At 40.2% G+C, this 20,143-nt stretch overlaps 1 protein-coding gene across 3 annotated transcripts in view; it reads right to left on the bottom strand.

The window, feature by feature from the left end:
• The window catches only part of NCK2 (NCK adaptor protein 2), a 126,858-nt gene that overhangs the window by 27,381 nt on the left and 79,334 nt on the right, over window positions 1-20,143 (bottom strand). For 2 of the 3 annotated variants that reach the window (XM_019529582.1, XM_019529584.1), the window contains one exon: window positions 14,490-14,736. In XM_019529582.1, the coding sequence (XP_019385127.1) occupies window positions 14,490-14,715 (226 nt within the window). In that variant the 5' untranslated portion in view covers window positions 14,716-14,736. Of the gene's footprint in view, window positions 1-14,489; window positions 14,739-20,143 lie in introns of all 3 variants that reach the window. The other variant, XM_019529585.1, reaches the window with a different exon arrangement.

Raw genomic sequence — 20,143 nt, 5'->3', positions numbered from 1 at the left:
TCCGCTGCCCACTTCCCCCCAGGTCGAATATGACCCATCCACCACCACCCTCTGAGTATGACCCTTGAGCCAATCTGCAATCCATCTGACTGTGTAGGCATCAATGCCAGTCACCTAGTTTTTTAATGAGGAAGAGGTGGGAGACAGTGTCAAAGGCCTTGCTGAAGTCTAGAAAGACTACGTCCATGGCAATACCTGCATATCCATTGCCTTTGTGACCTGATCATAAAAGGCAATCAGGTTGGTCTGACATGACCTGCCCCTAATGAAACCATGCTGGATTGCCCTTGAGCATCATTCCTGAGGCCGGCCCATCACAGATGTGCTCTTTGAGGATCTTCTCAAAGAGTTTCCCAAGGATAGAGGTAAGACTGACAGGCCTATAGTTGCCTGGGTCCTCTCTCTTCCCTTTTTTGAAGATGGGGACCACATTAGCTATCTTCCAGTCATCCGGCACCTGGCCTGAGCACCACGAGCACTCGTAAAGCCGTGCCAAGGGCCCTGCAATAACCCCAGCCAGCTCCCTCAACACCCTGGGGTGGAGAGTATCTGGACCCACTGACTTCAACAGGTTCAGCCCCTCCAAAAGCTCTCTAACCCAGTCCTCCCCAACCTGAGGTCTGGAGGTGTTCCCCTCAAGTCCACCTAGCATTACAGCGGGGAAGTTCCGGTCCCTGCACAAGAATATCAATTTGATTTAAATCAACCCCACCCTGGCACAAATTAAGGAAGAAAAAACATCAAAATTATGCTGTGAAAATTTAGTTTCCACAGCATAAAAGTGGCAATTACTTTGAAAATTAAATTTAAACTTGGAAATAATTGAAAAACAGGAAGCCGTCACTAGATACTGGACATTCTTAAAAAGATGCACCTAACTAAAATATTCATTAACTTTTAAAACATTATTGCTACAACTACTTAGAATAACATTTTTTTCATTTTATAATGATTAGGTTCCCTTTTTGTCGAGTGGGAGTTTCATACATGCAGAAGACTCAATAAAAAAACAGTAAACTGTTGACCCTAGAAAAAACTCTGATATAGGGATTTACCAACAATTCAATTTTGGAAAAAACAGCAAGAATTTTTTTTTTTTTTTTTATAAAATACCCAATATTTTTTAAACCATATAAATTCAATAAGGTGGCTTCTACACCTATACTTTTAATAATTATAATTACTTTCTTATTTGTACTCAGCAAGAAAGTCCACCACAAAAAAGTTTAATTTCAAAATTTTGAATACAGATATTCAAAATCACACAATACACACAATATATTAAGGCATTTCTGAAAACCAAAATAACCTTCATAAAGGTTGGATGGGGACTATGTAGCCACAGGGCAAAACAAAGACATTCAGTTATTTTGGACAGGGAGTGCTCAATTATTCATCAGGGCCTCCATTCATCATAGAATGGAATATATTTGTGCTAAAATGAATCAACGTTTTCAATGTTGTTTTCATTTATGGTAATTTCTGTATATTCTCCAAGTAAAAACTCTATTTTCAATAATATTTTCTATTTTGTTTCTAAAAATTGTTTACACTAACAATCACAGGCAAGGTGCAAAACAGTTATTTTTTTAGAAAAATTAGTCTTTAGAATGAAGACTATTTTTTTTTAAATAAACCTGTCTAAACTTATAATTTAAATTAAAATATTCAAGCAACATGTTTCTATAGAAATTTTGAAAGAAGTCAAGCCAATACTCTATTGGAAGTCACTGATTAAAGCACCTGGGGTACCTGTACACATCACAGGGTTTAATCCTAATTAAATTAAATAGGTTTTAAAGTTTAAACTTGTTTATTTTGGAGCACTGCATCAGTGTTTACTTGCACTAGGCTTTCAATTTAATTAAGCCTTGGAACATCACACCAGTGTTTGCATGCACTTGGTTTTTGAATGAATTAAGCCCAGTCTCCAGCCAGTGCTGCCAGAGAGCAAGATGGTTCAGCACAGAGCTTCCAGCCCAGGACCCCCCAACCTGTACTTTGCCACGTAGCTGCGGGAGCACAGAGCTAGTACATGCCACAAGGAAAAAAACAAAGAAGCAATTCAAATGGGTGAACTACAAAAAAGTTGAGACACTATCTGATGAACAAAGACAGTCATTACACATCTTGGAGTGCCTCCATATTTGCATGCAATGAATCCATGGACACAACACCAATTTGTGGTGAGCCAAAACTAAACTACATCCAAGGAGTTTTATTTTAATGCACCAGAAAGACTTTTAAAGGGTCTGGAAAACTTGCTTGTGCCATTGCAGTGCAAAAAGAGGGCAAAAAATGTGGCACGTACAAAGGCCCCTGGAGCTTGTTCAACTACTAAACTTGTTTTTGATACCTGTAGGCTCTCCTTTAGGTGCAGGAATATTTTCTTCATTTCAGTTTAGTGACTAATTTATTCAAAGTTAAGAAAACAGCTGGGAATTGAAGAGGCATGAAATCTTGTTTTACTTCTCCAATCTTGAATAAAAGTGAGGTGTGATATCTACAATACCTTCTGAAAGCTTGAAGAAATAATGTGGTAACTAGAAACCAGCCCAGATCCCTAGCTACAAATATTAAATCTTTTGTTTAATTACTTGATTAAATTTAAAATGCAAAGCACATTTTGATACTTACTTTTTCTTGCTTTGGAGAAATGAAACTAGCTTCAATGTTGTGTTACTAATAAAAAACTACTTTGGTGTAATTTAATGGAACACCAATTTCCCTTGAAATGCAGCTTGACACAAATAATAAATAAATAAATAATCAGCTGATAAACAAGGAACACCTCATTCATCATTGACATTTAACATAGTAAAATGTAAAAATTAAGAATTTGAATAAGTATGTTAAGCTGCCTAAAGAAATATGTACTGATATAGATCTTCTCGGTTCATTATATAATAAAAACTGTACCACTACAACGTTATATGAGAAGAAAATCATTCCTTCCTTAGGAAAATAATTTTAAAGAGCAAATGAAAAACAAGATTTAAATGACTATTTCAATCAAGGATGTTGCTTTAAATCATGATTAAAATTGGCAATTGAAATCAGTCCACTCTAACCACAGGTAAATGTATAACTTTTTCATCAGCAGAGAGGTAGTTAGCCATGTCAGTCTCCAGTCAAGTACAGGCAGTCAAAAAGATTTTTATTTTATTGAACGAACCACCTAGTAAAGACGTCTTTTTTGCTTTCATTGGCTCTTAACTATTTATGGCGTATTTAGAAACATTATCCTACTTCTACAATGAGTTAACCAACTCATAAGATCCAAGTCATCCACATAAATTTCATATGAACTGGAGCCCACATTCAAAACCCAGGTTTCAGAAAGTAGCATATCTGCATTCATTTACCAACTGATAGATGCATCCTTAATATGCAGCTCCAGTGCTGAATTGGGTAGTCAATTTGAAATGGGCTGATTATTATAAAAAAAGCATTCATATCTGCTATTTTATTTATCAACAGGAATATTTCCAAAGGAAGCCACTGCGGCTGCCTGGGCTGTGACTGAGTGGGCTTTAACGCTGTCAGGAGACTGATCATTAGAGAAGTTCTGACAAACACATGCAACCCAAGATTTGCAGTCTTTGCACAGAAACCATGTTCAGAACTCTTGGGGAGATGATATCTTTTATTAGACCAACTAGACTGATTAATAATAGATATCACCTCCCTAAGAGTTCTGATTATTTCTGCATGCAAACCAACATGGCTACAACCTGTATCCCTAGAAACTATTTTTTTTTCTCTAAATAGAGATGACAAATAATCTTGAGGATTGTTTTAAAAGTTTTGTTCTATACCAAAGAGGGATCCAAGGCTCCTGTGACACCTAGGCTGTTTACAGATGTAAAAGCAAAACAAAACAGTGCTTTACTTTAAACGCGTGCCCAAGAGGCATTGAATTGCACTGGTTGAACCTGGCTCACCCAACATCTGCATAGATTGGGCGCTTTAGTGGGGCTTTTTTGGCACTTGTATCTAAAGGCTGACTGAATCAGCTTTAGATAAAAGCTCTAGAAAGCCATGCTTAAGTGCCTGATCTATACAGACACTGCACAGCCAAATCAAACTAAAGTACTGCTTCTTTTGGTAAAGCATTTTTGTTTTATTTTGTCACATCTGTCACCAACCCTAGAGAGTAAAGCGTTCTCTTTGTAACCAGAATGAGGTACTGGGAAAAATATGGATGACAATATGAAATTCCATTGATGTATATGAAAGCTAATACACTGACAACATATTTACTATCACACAGTATGAAGCATCCTTTAAACAAAAACTCTCAGACCTAAGAAGGGTAACTGCTTCATACCTCTATGGATTCCACTAGGAAACATTTTATACTACAGTGATATTTGCCAAGATAGAAATGTCTGCTGTTATTTTTTTTACAGTTCTTATTTACAGTACAACAGTTAGATCAAACAAGCGTTCTAAATAACGCTTAATATCTCAATCAGGGATAGGTAAAATGCAGCCTGTGGTCCAGATGTGGCCTGCCAGGCTATTCTATCTGGCCTGTGGGGCCTCTAAAAAAAAATTTAGAAAATTAACATTCATCTGCCCCGGTTGCCTATCATGCAACCCTCAAAGGCTTGTTAAAACTCAGTAAGTGGCCCTCCGCCCAAAAGAATTACCCGCCTCTGATCAGAATTCTAGCAAACCCAGCAAGAGTCTTTACTCAATACAAATATTTAATATTATAATTATTTTTATTACATGACTTTCCATATACATATACAGGAGTTCCAATTCTTAGTTTGCATACCACTTAAAAATGACAGTATAGCTTGAAGTTAAACCTCTCTTCATCCCTCAGAAAGAAAGAAATATGCTCTACCAATAGCAAGTAAATTGTTAGCTTCCTATCAACTCTGACAATTTCTGACTAGATAGGATATACAGGAATGACAAAGTGGCACCCAGAATTCAGGAACTTTTTCCCTGCCAACACATTCTGTTAAAAAACTGTCCAGGGAGATGTAACTATTGATTTCAATGGGTATAGTTACACCAAGGTTGAGCACTTTGGGAAATCCCCCCACTCCCCTTAAAAATGAGATGCAACTTTTTAACCCAGCTCTTGTAGGCACTTAAAAATGTCAACTTGAGTTAAGTTTCATACTCGTCTATATTACAAGGCTGCAGTCATTTTACCTAACCTACCTTGGCAGAACCTTCTGGTATAGATGGTATCATTAATTGCTGCTCATCCCGTTGCCAAATTTCTGGGCCTGAGCACCAGATCAGTTGCTCACAGGGCAATACTGTCCTAATAGGTTTCTTTTCTTTCTTATCATACATTTGTCCCTTTATTTTTTCTCTTTTCCTCTACTTTTTCTGTTTTCATTTAGGCTGTATCTAAATGAATTTTTACAGGTCTTTTACTGAAAATTCTCCACACAGAAAAGGTCCTAGAGTGAGATAAATCCTGAAGAAGAAACAGAGTAGTACTGTACTCCTGTAAAGGAATGATTTAGATGCAGTACTGACTATAAGGCAAAAAAGGTAGATATGAATTCACACAATCATGAATTCATAGGGAGCAACAGCACAATGCTCCAGTTATTGATCATTATAAATAAAACATATTCATTAACCTCTGGCATGGAAGTATGAAAGGAACTGGATTGCTCCTATGCTGTTTTCCAAAGATGAAAATATTTTTTTTGGAAATTCTTTGCTTACATAGAAAATAACTCATTATAGAGTTTGTTCCTTCCAGATGGACGTTTTATGGTATAACAAAAGATGACAACCTCTAGGCAGTATTATACACACTATACTTAACGCATTGTGGAAATGTCAAAATAGGTCCTCAACTACACGTTGCAACGTAATACAGATTCTCTCAAACTAGCTTTCAGCTTGCTAACTTGGGTACTGTAAGTAATCTAGCCATGGCATCACAGGTTCAGGGATAGACCATTTTCTTAATTATTGACCAAACACTACAATTGCCATGCTGGCAGAAGAAAACATAGCGTAACTGATTCTTTAAGATGACAGCTACATATATTTCTGAAGACAGTGCCTCAGATCCATCTCAAACTCAGACTTCTTCATTAAGGCACCACCATTCATTAGGATGCATAGCACTGCACCACAACACCCCAAGCCAGCATCAGAGAGGTTCTAAACTTTCCCAATTGCTTATGCTGATTTTCCCAGAGCTCTTCCTACGCTGGAGGAGCTCTGGGGCTTCTTCTTCAGGAACACTGTATCAAGAAAAGCATGCAACACAGGATTAAGTAAAACAAAACCAGGCCTACCCTCCCATATCTGATATTATTCTTCCTGTATATATGAGGTTTGTCAGCATATCAAGCTGGACAGAGTCTCTCCTGCCCATTCTCCCATAATCCTCTGTATACGTGACAATGACCAGTCTCCCCTGTACACAGCAGACCCTTCCCTTATGCAGGATTTTTGTTATACCATATTCTTAATCTGGGAATCCCATGTTGAACCTGTGCTAAAAATTAATTGTTCCACTATGATAGGTAATTCAGAGATAATGCTGACAATCCTAGATTGCAACCATGACAACTCCTCAGTGTGAGCCATTCAGCAAGGTGCTAAACACCTTTCCTGATTAGGGCAACTGTCTGGAATAAGTTACAATGGATTGCTCATGTTGCTCAGCACAGTACATGAAAGGGGTTCACAAACTGACATGAATTTATCCCAGTGTCACACATCCCAGTGTCACCCAGAGAGCACATGTTACTTACAGGCTCAAAAGGAGGCCCCCATTACTTTAGCTAGAACTATAGTAAGATGCCAAAAACATGGGACTCTAGGATTGCGGGAAATACGAATGAAGACATTGAAGAACTTAACCATATGGCAATAAATATGGCATGACCCTGAACCGGACAATGGGAGCTGATGTTGCAGCTAAACTTATACCTATGGAGGTGACGGATGATCATTTTAGGGGTAGCAGATAACCCAAAAAAACAGGAATTGGGTCTCCTAAGGAAGAAAAGTGACATTCTGATGCCAAAACAGAAAGTCTTCTACTTGATAGCACACTGAAGTCTAACAATCATTCCCGCTATGTGCTACTATACTTTGAACATCACTGCAAAAAAAATAATTTCAGGTAGGGGTGCACTAATAGAGATTTTGGGGGCCAATATTGATAGACGATTTTTAAGGAGGCATATTAGCCGATACCGATTTGATTTCCAATACCAGCTGATCAGCTTGAAGAGCAGTGTCCAGCTGGTAAGTCTGCTGTGGTGGAATCGGGAGGGGGGGAGGGGAAGGGTATAGGGAGGGAGATTGAGGCCCCCAAGTGAGGGAGGGATTGGGGCAGTGAAGGAAGGACTGGCACAGGACAGAGCTGCAACTGACTCGTCCAGGGGGCATGGGGGAGCTGTTCCTGCCACTGCATGCACACTAGGATGATGTGGGGGTGGGCCCTGTGCCCCCCAGATCTGCAGGTAGTGGGCTGGCTGCCTCTGCAGGCTGTAGCTCAGGCCAGGGCTGCTCTGGGCTCTTCCCAGAATGGGCTGAGCCATACTGCGTTCAGAACAGCCGAGGGCAGCCCCACTGCTCCCCACCCCAGCCCCTGCTGGGAAAAGCCTGGCACTGCCCTGGCACAAGCCCGCCCCACCCTGTGCAGTTCCAGGGGCACATGCCCCGCCAAGGGTTTGCACAGTGGCAGGAGCTGCCCCCCCCTACACCCGCATGAACAAGCCATGGCTCTGTCCCATGCCTACCCCACCAGGGCAGAGCCTGCCCCGGCCCCACTCCCTCCCTCACCGCGGGGACCATGACCTGCTCCTCCACACCCCTTACCTCCCCCCTCCCCTTCCACAACAACAGACTTACCAGCTCTCCAAGCTGCGTTCCTCGCCACTTATGTTCTATGCTGCAGCTACGTGCATACACAGGTCATTTATCGGCCAAATTATCAGCCACATCAGGATGATTTCCAATACAGTCAATTTTCTTTATATCAGTGCCGATACAATATTGGACCGATGTATTGATGCACCTCTACTTCCAGGGGAAATTAAATCAGTCAGCACCTATGGTGTAAAATATACTAAGCCTGAAGGCCAGTCTGGGAAACAGAATTTGGGTAAAAAAGGACAACATTACTGGGAGCTTCGCTGATAAAAATCATTATGTCCACATGCCAACAACAGAGCTCTTTAAGCCAAAATGGAGCTAACATGATTATTGCTGCTGAACCCCTATCACAGCTCACTTCAGATACTTGGTACTAGTGGATAGGTATATGTTAATTCAAGAATCTACACAAGGAGAAAAAAAATCAATCAGGAAACCAGGGTTCAGACACCCCTCCAGCATTTTTTTTGTTCCAGTCCATACTGGACAGGACTACTTGGTTAGATAACTTTATTTGCAGGAGACACTCAGCAGGATCAAATGCTTACCACTCCAATTAGGGTCCCTCTATGAACTGCCCATTGCACTGGTCTGTTAGATACAAAGCTACTGGTCTCATCTGGTACAAAGTGCACCTGACCCATAAAAAGCAGCTTCTGCAGGATCTTACCTTTTATATGTTCATGTAAAGCACTGCTGTGTATCATTACAAGACTGTTAACCTGTGCAGCGTAATAAGTGTGGTGTTAGGCTAAATGAATCACTCCCCGTTAGTTTAATAATGTAAAGAGTCCTCCAGAGAATTGCACCCTCAAGATTATATAAGTAGACCCACAGATTTCAGCCACACCACCATGGAGTATAAGTGAAGTCTGTCATTACTGGATGTCAGAGGCATGGCATTCAGGAGTCTAATGCATACTTTTTCAGATGTTTAAGGGTAAGTCAGTGGCTGAATCTCTTCTATGGCACATAAGCCACTGCTGATGTGGGGAATTTAATAATGGCCTCGTGAACTGTATTCTTTGGGCCAACTGTGATACTTTTTTATTTTTAAATTAATCCTGAGCCCCAGTGGAAGATTAGATTAATGGAAATGTTCACCTGCTGTAGTGACCTTCTTTGAATTAAGTAATAAGTGAGGTACAGTTTACCTCAAGACTCCTTGAATTCTTCAAGTGAGTCCCCAATTGTAAAGCAGTTGGCAAATACTCTTGGTGTTGTGAAGATGAAAAGGCAGAACTATGCTATAAATGGCAATTTCTCTACTTGATCATTGCCATTATTCTATGTTCTGGGTTAACTGACATGTAAAAGCATGTCTCTTTACAAGTCTGGAGCTGTCAGCAAGAATGGGATTACAGAAGCCAAGTTTTTCAACCCATCTTTGGAAAAAAAAAAGGATGAATTTGTTAAAATATCTCAAATCTAAAATAGAACATCAACCCCACTTCTTTAGGTCTACAAAATAATGAGTAAAACCTCCTCCCTATGAAATCCAGGAACCATTCACTTTATTGCAAAACTGAGATTGTACCAACTGTTAGTTATAACAGTATTTAATTAAAAGTGTTCCCAAAGAGGAACTAGGAAACAGGGTAGGAAGCGACAAAAGTTTACTGGAATACCAAACATCAATGACCCCTAAAAACCCAAAAAACAGTGGACTAATTTATAGGTGGTCTGAAATCACATTAGAGGAAAGAGGCAGCTGAAGAAAGGGGGAGGAGATATAGCTGCTCCATGCCTCTGTACAGTTACAAAGGAAGAGGCAGAGAGGACTCTTGCAAGGAAACATCTGCTTCTTCCTTTGTGACTGATGATCTCTGTGGGTTAAAACAATAGGTGAAGGGCCTCTATTTGGCTTCCTTTCTCTTAGGGTTTGTCAGGTATACTGCAGAGGATCAGAATATGGTTCTTGACTCTTGCAAAGTGAATCAATGGAATGATTCTTGGATTGAATAAGGTTACATCTCCTTGAACTGTTTCCTCACTTTTGCAAACTAAATGTGATGGGCTTTGCAGAGTGATAGCTATTCATCATGCCATGTGGTCTGAAATATCTAATACTGCCTGTAGGCAAAAGTACAAACTACCAATCATCCATCATCTGCAGCAGACTTCAGTTTTTCTCCATTCCCCTATTTCCCAACTAAGGTAAAACTCATATTTTAATTTACAATGTGCATCTGTGGACTTGATAATGAATAAAGTACATTTGTCTGAATTTTGTATATTCTTTGGTTGGTTTCTCATCCTCAAGAGTAATTTTTGGAGTTCTTGCTTTGTGGACCTCTTATGGATATGTAAAAATACTCAAATTATGCCCAGGGACTTGATTACATCTCTCGGCTTTTTTTCAAAGTTATGATAAAAAAATTCCAGTTACTTTCTAGTCCAGCCTCCTACTCATAGATTCCTTATAGAATGGCATGCCCCATAGCTAGGGAGGTGCATAGAACATATAGAAGATTATGCCATCTCTCCTGCACTACTCCCACAGGGATTTCCAATGTTTCTGCTACAGAGCAAAAATTCCTGAAGTGTTTTAAAATCATCAGGTTGAGTGGAAGCAGGGAGAGAGAGCTATGGCCCTATCTACTGAGGAAAAAAGGGTCACTGCTGCTATTATGCATTTTTCCATACATGAAAAAGAAAGATTATATTATATGTTCTTCCTATCATATAGTGAATTTCTGTGCCAGATGTCTCTGTCAAGTTAACTCCTGAGTATTTATAAAGAGAATCTGAATGCTAGAAAGGGCTGTGGCAATAAATTTCCTTGTTGATTATCTCCTACAAAGAGTTCAAAATAAGGTTTGCATGTTGTAAGTAAAAAAGACTGGGGTTCCAATATTCTTCCCAATATCCCACAGGTCCACAGTGGCAGTGAATTCCCTTTCTAGCCTGTAGGGCTTTCTGAGCGGGAACAAAGCTGAGGGGCTGGAGTACCTTCTTAAAATAGTGACCCAATTGAGTTTTTTTTCACTGAAAATTTTTTTGACTGAGAATGCAACATTTGCTGAAAATGGCATCTCTCGTAAAAATGTAAGCGAGCAAGAGTCCCTTTCCTCCTATGCTATAAATAGCTTCATAGGTTGGGTGCTCAGGGAGCACGCGATAAAGGCTCAAACCATGTTCTGCAAGATCTTTGTTTTTTCATGTCAAAGGTCTTTGTTTCACTCCCAATGTGGTACTAGAAAAAGAATTTCAAAATAGCAAAATTTTCTGCAGTATACAAAAACCTATTCGCACCCAGCTCTGCTCCATCTTGTGTTCATAATTAGGGGAAGAATGCACTAGGACTGAGTTGCTTCCAAGCAACGGAGTCATGAAGAGGCAACTGGTATCGTTAGCATTGGACAGAGCACCCTGCAAGCTGTAGGTCATAAGTCATCACTAAAAAATGGCTTTGGTACAAAGGGAATCGATACCAAGAGAATGTGTTCTGCAGGTGCTTCATCACTGCATCAGATAACACTGGCCTGTACCAATAAGTTAGTTGACGCCAAGCACAGTGCAGTGCAGCCTTTCACCTGAATTGTGCTCAGGTGACACAGTTTATCATAATATCATGTGGTAATCTGGGCCACAACCTACCAGCACTGGGCTGTGCAGCATATCCTCTGGTTCAAGGAGACTGATCTAGGCTTATATTACCTATATGAATAAGCTCCCTTTCCTGTGGCTCCTTAGATGACTGGATAGAGAATAGAATTGCTTTTCTGGGCTCCTGTGAAGATTGCTTGAGGAGAGAGATCAAGAGCTCCTTCTTTACTAAGTAATATTATCAGTGCTCACTTGCCCTGTATATATATACACACATATACACACATATACATACACACACAAATCAATAAAGCCACACTATTACTGTTCTCTTTCACCATCACATGCAGTTAAAAAAAAGACTGCCAGACACATTCACCCCTTTAAACCCTTGTGTAAGTTCCTGCATGGGCATGAAGCTATACATGTGTCTTTAATACAAACAGTTGGCCAAAAGAATCAGATCTTGCATGGATGGGGCTGTCATATAAAAGAAGTGGGAGGGATCCACATGGGTTCTGTGTCTGACGTAACAAGAGCCTGTATGGGGTTGCCTGAGAAGGTGGCAAGAGGAAGTCTCAGATGTTTCAGTCCAGTCACAGAGAAGTGTACAGCAGTCAAAACAGTAAAACAAGTGACTGCTCTTGCTGTCAAAGTCAGGAATTGAGAACTAAGGGGGAGTTGTGACTGCACTGTAATAAAAGAGCATAAAAAGGTACAACTGATGCTTGATGGATGCTGATAATCAAGAAAAATCCTATCTCACACCTACATTAGAATCCAAACTTAAGTATGTGCATTCTCTCTTTAAGAAAAAGGGTTTCAGGCTCAATACAGGGTAAAATTTAATGGTTTGTAACATATATAATCTAGTATAACATTGTATATTTTCTGTACTTAAAATCTAAGACTGTATCAAGAGAGGAGGTATAAAATGTGTAGCCAGAACAAAAGGCAAACATGTCAAAGCACCACCTGTACTGCCCAATACAAATCACTGACATGTTTAGGTGGAGAAACTCTTGACATAAGATTTTTGTGGGAGGAGGATGGAAATAAACAGGTTGAAAGAGAACCCGTTAGGATTCATACCTGGAAAGCTTTTAGTGAATAAGAAAAACCTTTTAAAATGTCCAGAAGATAGAAGTGTGCTCAGTGAAGAGCAATTCAAGTTCTACAAATACACTGAATCACCCCAAATTAGTCCACAAGAAACATCTGGAAAAACATGCACATGTTATACATAAGATGACAAGACTACATTAGAGAAATCCAACACTACAAGGGTAATTTTAGGCCTGGGTGCAGGGAGCCGGGAACAATCTGGGTGCACAGCTCCCATAGCCCTACCCCAAGTCACAGCCTGCTGAGAAAGGCCCTGACCCCACAACCCAGCCTGGCCCAGCCCCCAGCTGAGGCTCGGGCTGCAGGTCAGGCCAACCCAGGACAATTTCACAGCCTCTGCAGCTCCAGCCTGAGTCACAGCCAGAAGAGCTCTGTCCCTGCAGCCATCCCAGTCCCAGCCCTGGGTGAGGTGAATGGCGGGGCCAGGCAGGGTTCTTCTCAGCCAGCTGCAGCTTGGGCTGGGGCTGTAGGAGCTGCACGCCCAGACTCCTCCTGCCTCCCTGCACCCAGAGCTGTCACAGAGCTGCTGTGGAGGACAGGGCTACCCGCCCCCCCCACCTCACTCCCTGTGGAGCCAGGGGGGAGGGTTCTGTGCAACACTGCCTTGGGGTTCAGGGTGGGAGGGGTGCAGTGCTGGGCCACGCTGTGGGACAGGGGGAACCAACTGCAGGAAGGGCTTGGTGACTTTTTTCCCCCAGCAAACCCTCTGTTCTTTAGATTCTACTGCTTGTACAGGAGGGCCTGGCGAGAGCTCAGGCAGGGGCTGGAATAGACATTAGAGGACCTCAGGTGGTCCCTGCCAACCCTGCCTTTCTGCAATTCCCCCCCACCTTTGCCTCAGGCCTGGGGTAGGGGTCTGGCGATGCCCCCGCTCTTGCTGCTCCAGTGGCAAGTGGGGGGTGGAGAGAGCCAGGCAGATGGGGATGGAGGATGACCCCCCCCCACCTTCCCCACAGGCTACTGGCATCTCGACATGCCCCTCCGCTCCTGTGGCTGGAGCAGAAAAGGGGCACACTGGCACAGGGTTTCCCACCCCCACTTCAGCCAGCCAGAGCAATGAGGAAAGGGAGGAGAGGGATGGGACCAAACCTGCTCTGCTGAAGTAGACAGCCCAGCCCAGGGCTGCAAAGCATCCTGGGATGCTGGAGGACTGCATGTTAACTTAAACCAGGAAGGGGTCTGGGACAGAAGTTCCATAAACCAGCTTGACCTAAATCAGTTAAGTTTGTTACTACATTCAACCAGGTTTATCTCAGATCAATTTCAGCCATTTTGAAAGTGGTTTATGTGCACTGGATTTCTGTTCTGTTACAAGTTTAAACCAGTTCTGATCACTTAGACCGGTTTATGTGCAACTTCTGTCCCTAGCCATAATCATTTTCATAAAGTGATTATGCCAGTGTGACCATTCTAACAGGAACCTGGAAATGAATAATCACATCAGGAGTTTGCTTTGAAAGCAGAAGAGTTAGCATTTCATTAACTTAAAAGAATCAAAACATGTACCAGTGCACATATATGAACTCTAATTGACAAAGCATTCATATTTGCAGAGATGCAAGGGAAATCTTTAGCAATTACAGTAATAACTCTGTTATCTGGCATAAGTAGGGAATTGGGGGGTACCAGTTATATAAAAATTCCAGTAACGTGAGGGCAGGGGGTTTTCGGCTGGATGAGGAGTGGCGGAAGCGCAGGGTGGACGACAGCAGCAGCAAGCTTTCCCCACTGCGTACGAGCTCCCCCTGCCACCCCAACCAGAAATTCCAGTTAGTGTTCCAGTTACTTAAAAGCTGGTTAACACATCTTTTACTATACATGATTTGAACACAATTTTTTCAGAATCATCAGCATATACCCCACTACATACACTTTAGAAGTGTAATTTGAAAGTTATCAGCTCTACTGAACGAAAGTACAACAGGACTTACCCAATGTGTCTTTCAGATTTTTAACCAGGGAGCCTTTCTTCAAGCTGTTTTTTCGCTCCACATAGTTTGATGGCACATATCCTGTTTTGTTGGCTGCGTTTCTTACCCTCCACCATGTTTTGGAATCATCCAGCAGCCAGAGACGTTCATTCTTTTTGATGTCAAGTTCCTGATCCTGTTGTGCAGTGTAATCCCACTTTGCTATAACAATAACTTCTTCTGTCATCTTTCATGGAGTCCCCCTCTCCTACAAAAAATTGGAAACATTCATTAACACATTATATAACTGCCCCTATTTTTTTCAGCAAAAAGACTTAAAATTAATCTTCTAGTAGCTCTATGAAGTAAAAATCCTACAGAATGAAATAAATAGTATCAAGAAACAAAATGCTACAACTGACCTCTCAAGAAAAAGCTATTATATTATTTTATGACCAAGTTATGGCATCTCAGTACCAAATTCTAGTCCTAAAATGGTGTTCAGTTATGTGGATTAATAAAAAAAAAGCATTACTGGACCAAAGGAAATACCAATGTGAAGTGTTTAGCTTAACATATATGACTAATTCAGTACATACACACTGAAAAAAGGTAGTGCATTCCAAAAAAGGTGTTTCCTCTTCACCCTTATATGCTCTGAAGTACATCCCCTTATAATCACCTTTATTCTACCACATGCTTTACAACATCCAAAGTCTTTCGGTTAAAAAGCAGAGTTTTTTTTTTAAGTGGAAAATCTGACATATTTTTGGCTTTTTTACTAATGGAATTACAACTAGTTATGCTGAGTCTGTCTCCATAAAAAACTGTGCTACTTTACAGAGCCTTTGCTCAACACCTTGCATAAAGCACAGCATAAAAATTATACCACACTAGGATAAACCCTTCTTCCCTTCTACTCTCTGGAGTGCAAGGAGCGAATAGCTTACTGTAGTCCATCAGTAGATGTGGGTCAGTTAACTATATAGGAGACTACAACCATAGCTCCTTCAACTTCCCATCCTTCTGCTCATTTAAATCAGAGTTCAGATAAGGCTGTATAAGTAATACTAGGGGCAAATGTTGCATCTGTCTTTGAATAAGTTGCATGTGTTGGCCCCTGGAACAGAAATGTCCCAGGATTGGCATGATCATACATCATCCTTCTAATCAGGGTTTAATGAGAGGCTGAACATACCACCACTTTTCTGCCACTAATTCAATGATATAATCCAAGGACAAACATTCTCACACACTTTGCAATGTTCTGAAATAAACTGCTATCCCATGAGCCTTTTTAGGATTCATCTTAGAATTGTGAACACAGACTTCTTTTTTGGCTTTTTTAGTTTTGTTTTTTTTTTAAAATCTAACTGCAAAATCTACATTTTTAGAGAGACCTAAGGCAGAATGTCTTGTATTTGAAAGCTTGTCTAACTACATGGTCTAAAACAAGATATCACTCAAAAAAATCCAACTCTTGCATAATTTCTGAACCATCGTGGCTTTTACATAACTATTATACTGAAGAGATTAGTAACATTCAAACAACTATTGAAAGACTATCTTGTTATATCCTCTTAATTCTTTGAAAATATTTCACTGACATCATAAAGGACTTTTCTAAACTAAACAGCTTCAGATTACTGCTCTTTTTTAAAGCCTTTACAGTTACATTCAGTAACTGATTTTTGAAAACTTGAAGTCAGATCTCCACTTGTAACCACCTTGAAGAAACAGTTTTTAAAAGATTTTAATTCCAACAACTCCAACCTTTTCCATATATATGTAATTTCAATATCATTACCTCATGAACAGGATCTCGTTTCAGCTATAGTGTGCTAAAATTTTCTTAAACATGATTGAGTTATATTTGGTTGAAAGGTAATACAACCATTATTTGAGAATTATGCTGTTTAAAATGAGTTTATACTAGAGAAAGTGACTGTAAGTAGCATTGGGGGGGGGTTTGCTTATGGTGGTTTGCATTTCCAAATTAAATTTATTGAACTACATATTTCTGCCTCTACAGTGCAGGCTGTGCAAACTCAGAACTAGATACACCTGCAAGAGGCTGTAATACCGTGGGAGGGATACGAAAAATCACATGCATCTTTAAACCTTAAGTAACATAAACAGAGACCACAAACATTAGGATGCCTTTATCACAATCACAGTGTTAGTACGCTAGGGTTAAAGGCTTCTAGGGGCATTTATACATGTGCTCTATGAGAGGCGGCTCTGAGCACTGCTCTAATTTAAAGCACCCACAGCATCTCATGTATCTGCGTCCCTGTGCTGAAAAATGGCAGTGGAGGTGCTTTAACTAAAGTTCGTTTGACCAGCTTTAGTTAAAGCGCCCCCTGCTAATATTTTTCAGCACATGAACGCTGATGCACAATACGCTGGAGTCTGCTAGAGAGCAACAATTACCATGCTCTGAGAGACTCGATTAATCGAGACTGCTCCGACATGCTGCAATTACAGCGCATCACAGCAGCCTTGCTACACATATACAGACACCCTCAGTGTTTGACTATTTGGTACAGCCAATCCATTCTTCCAGTTAAAAGAAAACTGAATTTGTCAACTGACCCATCTATTGTTGTGCAATAACAACAGTTTTTAACTGGCATTGAGGTCACAACAGAAGATGGGGAGGTTCTGATAATTAATTGCAGAAAATACACGGATTCTCCTGGAAGAGTAGGGCACAATTGCATTCTCAAAATAACATTCCCTCCTAATAGCAAGAAAGCTATAAACTTGCCAAATCCCACTACAAACACATTTGCATCCTTGTCATCAATTCATATAAGCCAGACAAATAAAACTGAGGATCAACAGGATGATGTAGCCAGAGGGAAACTGTAGTTGAAATTGTTCTAGATGTTGATGCTGTCAATATAATCTCCCTCCAGTTTAGACTGGCTTATTTCATCTCAGCAACTGAAATAAAATGGTCAATTCTCACTGGTCTTTTGGACGTGCACACCCTGGAGAAAGCTACTAGGGACATGACAATGAGGTTAAAGGATAAGGCTGTGAGGAGAGCAGCAATTACCAATTTTAGTTTTTTGGTAGTGCTCAAGCTCACATTAAAGGTTCACATTTTTATTCTTGCAAATGCATGGAAAACATTAATCCACCTCTCCCCCAAATAAAAATTTCCTAAGACAAAGACCATGCTATACTAAGACCTGCTATATTTGACGTGGAGTGTCAAGAAAAGTAGTCCTGCCCCTGCAGTGATGAACTATTGCAATAGAAATAACTGTGATTCCTGCTTTATTAAACACATTTTGCCTCCTGGTGTTTTACTTGTTCATGCAGTAGACAACTGTTTCCAGTACTGGACTTGCTTTTGAGATGGAGCAGTGATCTGTCCTATTTGATGCTAGGAGCCAGATCCCTGAGTCTAAGTGAACACTGTTCAGTACAGCAACTGGAGGAGTAGAAGTCGATAGTAGAGGATGATGCTGAACTATTTTTATTCCTCTGAATTGGAGGACTGAATTGTTCCCAGTAAAATTTTGCAGCCTAGGGCTGACCTTAGATTACACTGGCTGCAAATCCCATCTTGCTGCTGGCCACATTGGAGGAGGAAACATTCAGAGTTGACAACGTCAACTTTATATTCTTTGGAATTTCCCTCTGTTAAGAAATCCCCAGCACCTACATTAGGGCAGTTAATTTCCCCTTTGTGCTGTCAGGAGACACAAAGTCTAAAAAAAAAAAAAAAAAGGGGGAAATGTGGTAGTATCCCAATGTAGGAGTCAAAAGTGACTTTACTTACATGGGGGAAACCCCTATATTACATGATTTTTAGAGAGCAGTACAGAAAGAGATCTTATGACCAATCTAATGATTTGTTCATGCAAGGCCAAATCCAGTTAGGTTTTTAAAGCCTGGGTCTAAACGGTCTTGTTAAAGTCAATAGAACTAGCTGGTACTTAAAATTGGAAAGTGGTTAAAAACTTCTTGAATTGGAATCACTCACATGACAAAGAAATACATGGGAGAGAGCGCGCGTTCACACACACAACACAATAATCCACAAAAGTGTGATTTGAGGAAGGAGGTATCAAAAAGGAAGAGAGAGAATCACTGTTTTGGAGTAAGAGTGGACCTGCACTCTTTGGAAAGGGTAAAAGGATAGCGACACTTATACATTTGAGAGTTTAACTGCTAAGAAAATGATTGGGAGATAAGAATGAGATAAAGCTAATAAAAGGATACTTTGTGGTTATGGGAACAAAGAGATGCATGTTCATTATATTGGCAACAGACGGACTTTGAGAAAGACAAACTCCGTGAAGAAAGTTTCAAACTCTCAGGGTGAAATCAGGCCCCAAAATAGGTATTTGTATTATTTGCATTTTGGAAGGGAGTGGAGAATGATGACAATGTATAAGATGCTAATGTAATATGGTGCTGAATGTCATAAATAAATTAAATAAGCGAGGGGAAAACTTAAGCAAGTTTTCACGAGAGTAGATGTCATTCCCAGAGTATCAGAATAGCTTTTGAAGATTCACTACGTATATTACATTTAAAAAAATCTATCAGTGCAGCTTTTAGCTTGCACTATTAGAAACCATAGTCAAGTGCAAGAGATTTCCAACAGCAATTTTAATACGACTCCCTCACACCAGAAACTGGCTGCCCTCTGGCCTCTCTACCCTGTGAAAGCAGTACAAAAGGGGGCTGGGTCAAAGTAAAGAATCTGGTCCCCACACAGTTAGTTTAAAATAAGGTCATATTTTAAAAGACAGACATCAGAAGAAAACTCATAAATGAGTATTTAACTAAAAAATAAAAATAACCACAAACACAACCAAGAACCTATCCACAGAGGTTGACAATTTTTCAGCACTGCCCACAATAATAAGGATGCTGCTTTACTTTACCATATAGGTACAGTTTTGTTTTCATTCAGCTTTACTGGTTTAGTTAGTGGCTGGTTATTTGTTTTACTTGTAATAGCATAAGTGCACTTTCCACAAAATGTTTACTTCTCTGCAGACAGTCCACATAATAGTTACGTGAGGGATCGGCCTCCCACCAGCTTTTCCTAGAATGCTAACATTGGTCTCTAAGTTTGTTTTTATTGCTACTGCATTTTGTTGCAATTTTATAGTTTTCTATTTCATTTCTTTTGCAAGGATTTGGAGTCTATCACTGTATATAGTAAAAACAAAACAGTCACTGGCCTCTCAGATCCACACACACACGTGAACTTGTTTAGCAGGAAGGATTTTTGAAGCTCATACATCTCTAATTACAATCTTAGTAAATAAGTCACACATCACACCCTTTCTAAAAGTAAGAGCATTTTTGTGCTTCATTAGGTCCCCTCTCAGTCAAATCCATGATGAAATCAAAAGAACACTTACCCCACTTCTCTGCACTACAACTTTCAACTAGCCTGAGATCAAACACATAACGGGGTCTGTCCTAATAATTGTAAAAACCTTCAGCAGTTCAAGTTTTCAGCCTAATAACTGAAATATGGTCATATTCTGACTACAGTAAATGAAGAGCATATGCATTAACCAAGATTAACTGGGTCCCTTTAATCAGGTTATACAAAAGTAAATAGAGGCCTTAGAATTGCCGTTCTCAAAAGCTGATGCTATTCAAATCTATTCCACAATGCCATACTCCTTTTGTGT

This window comes from Crocodylus porosus, unplaced genomic scaffold, assembly GCF_001723895.1.
Source record: "Crocodylus porosus isolate Cpor-Errol unplaced genomic scaffold, CroPor_comp1, whole genome shotgun sequence".
Taxonomy (NCBI): Eukaryota; Metazoa; Chordata; order Crocodylia; family Crocodylidae; genus Crocodylus; species Crocodylus porosus.
The sequence above is the reverse complement of the archived record's forward strand: the minus strand, read 5'-3'. Positions and strand labels throughout refer to the sequence as shown.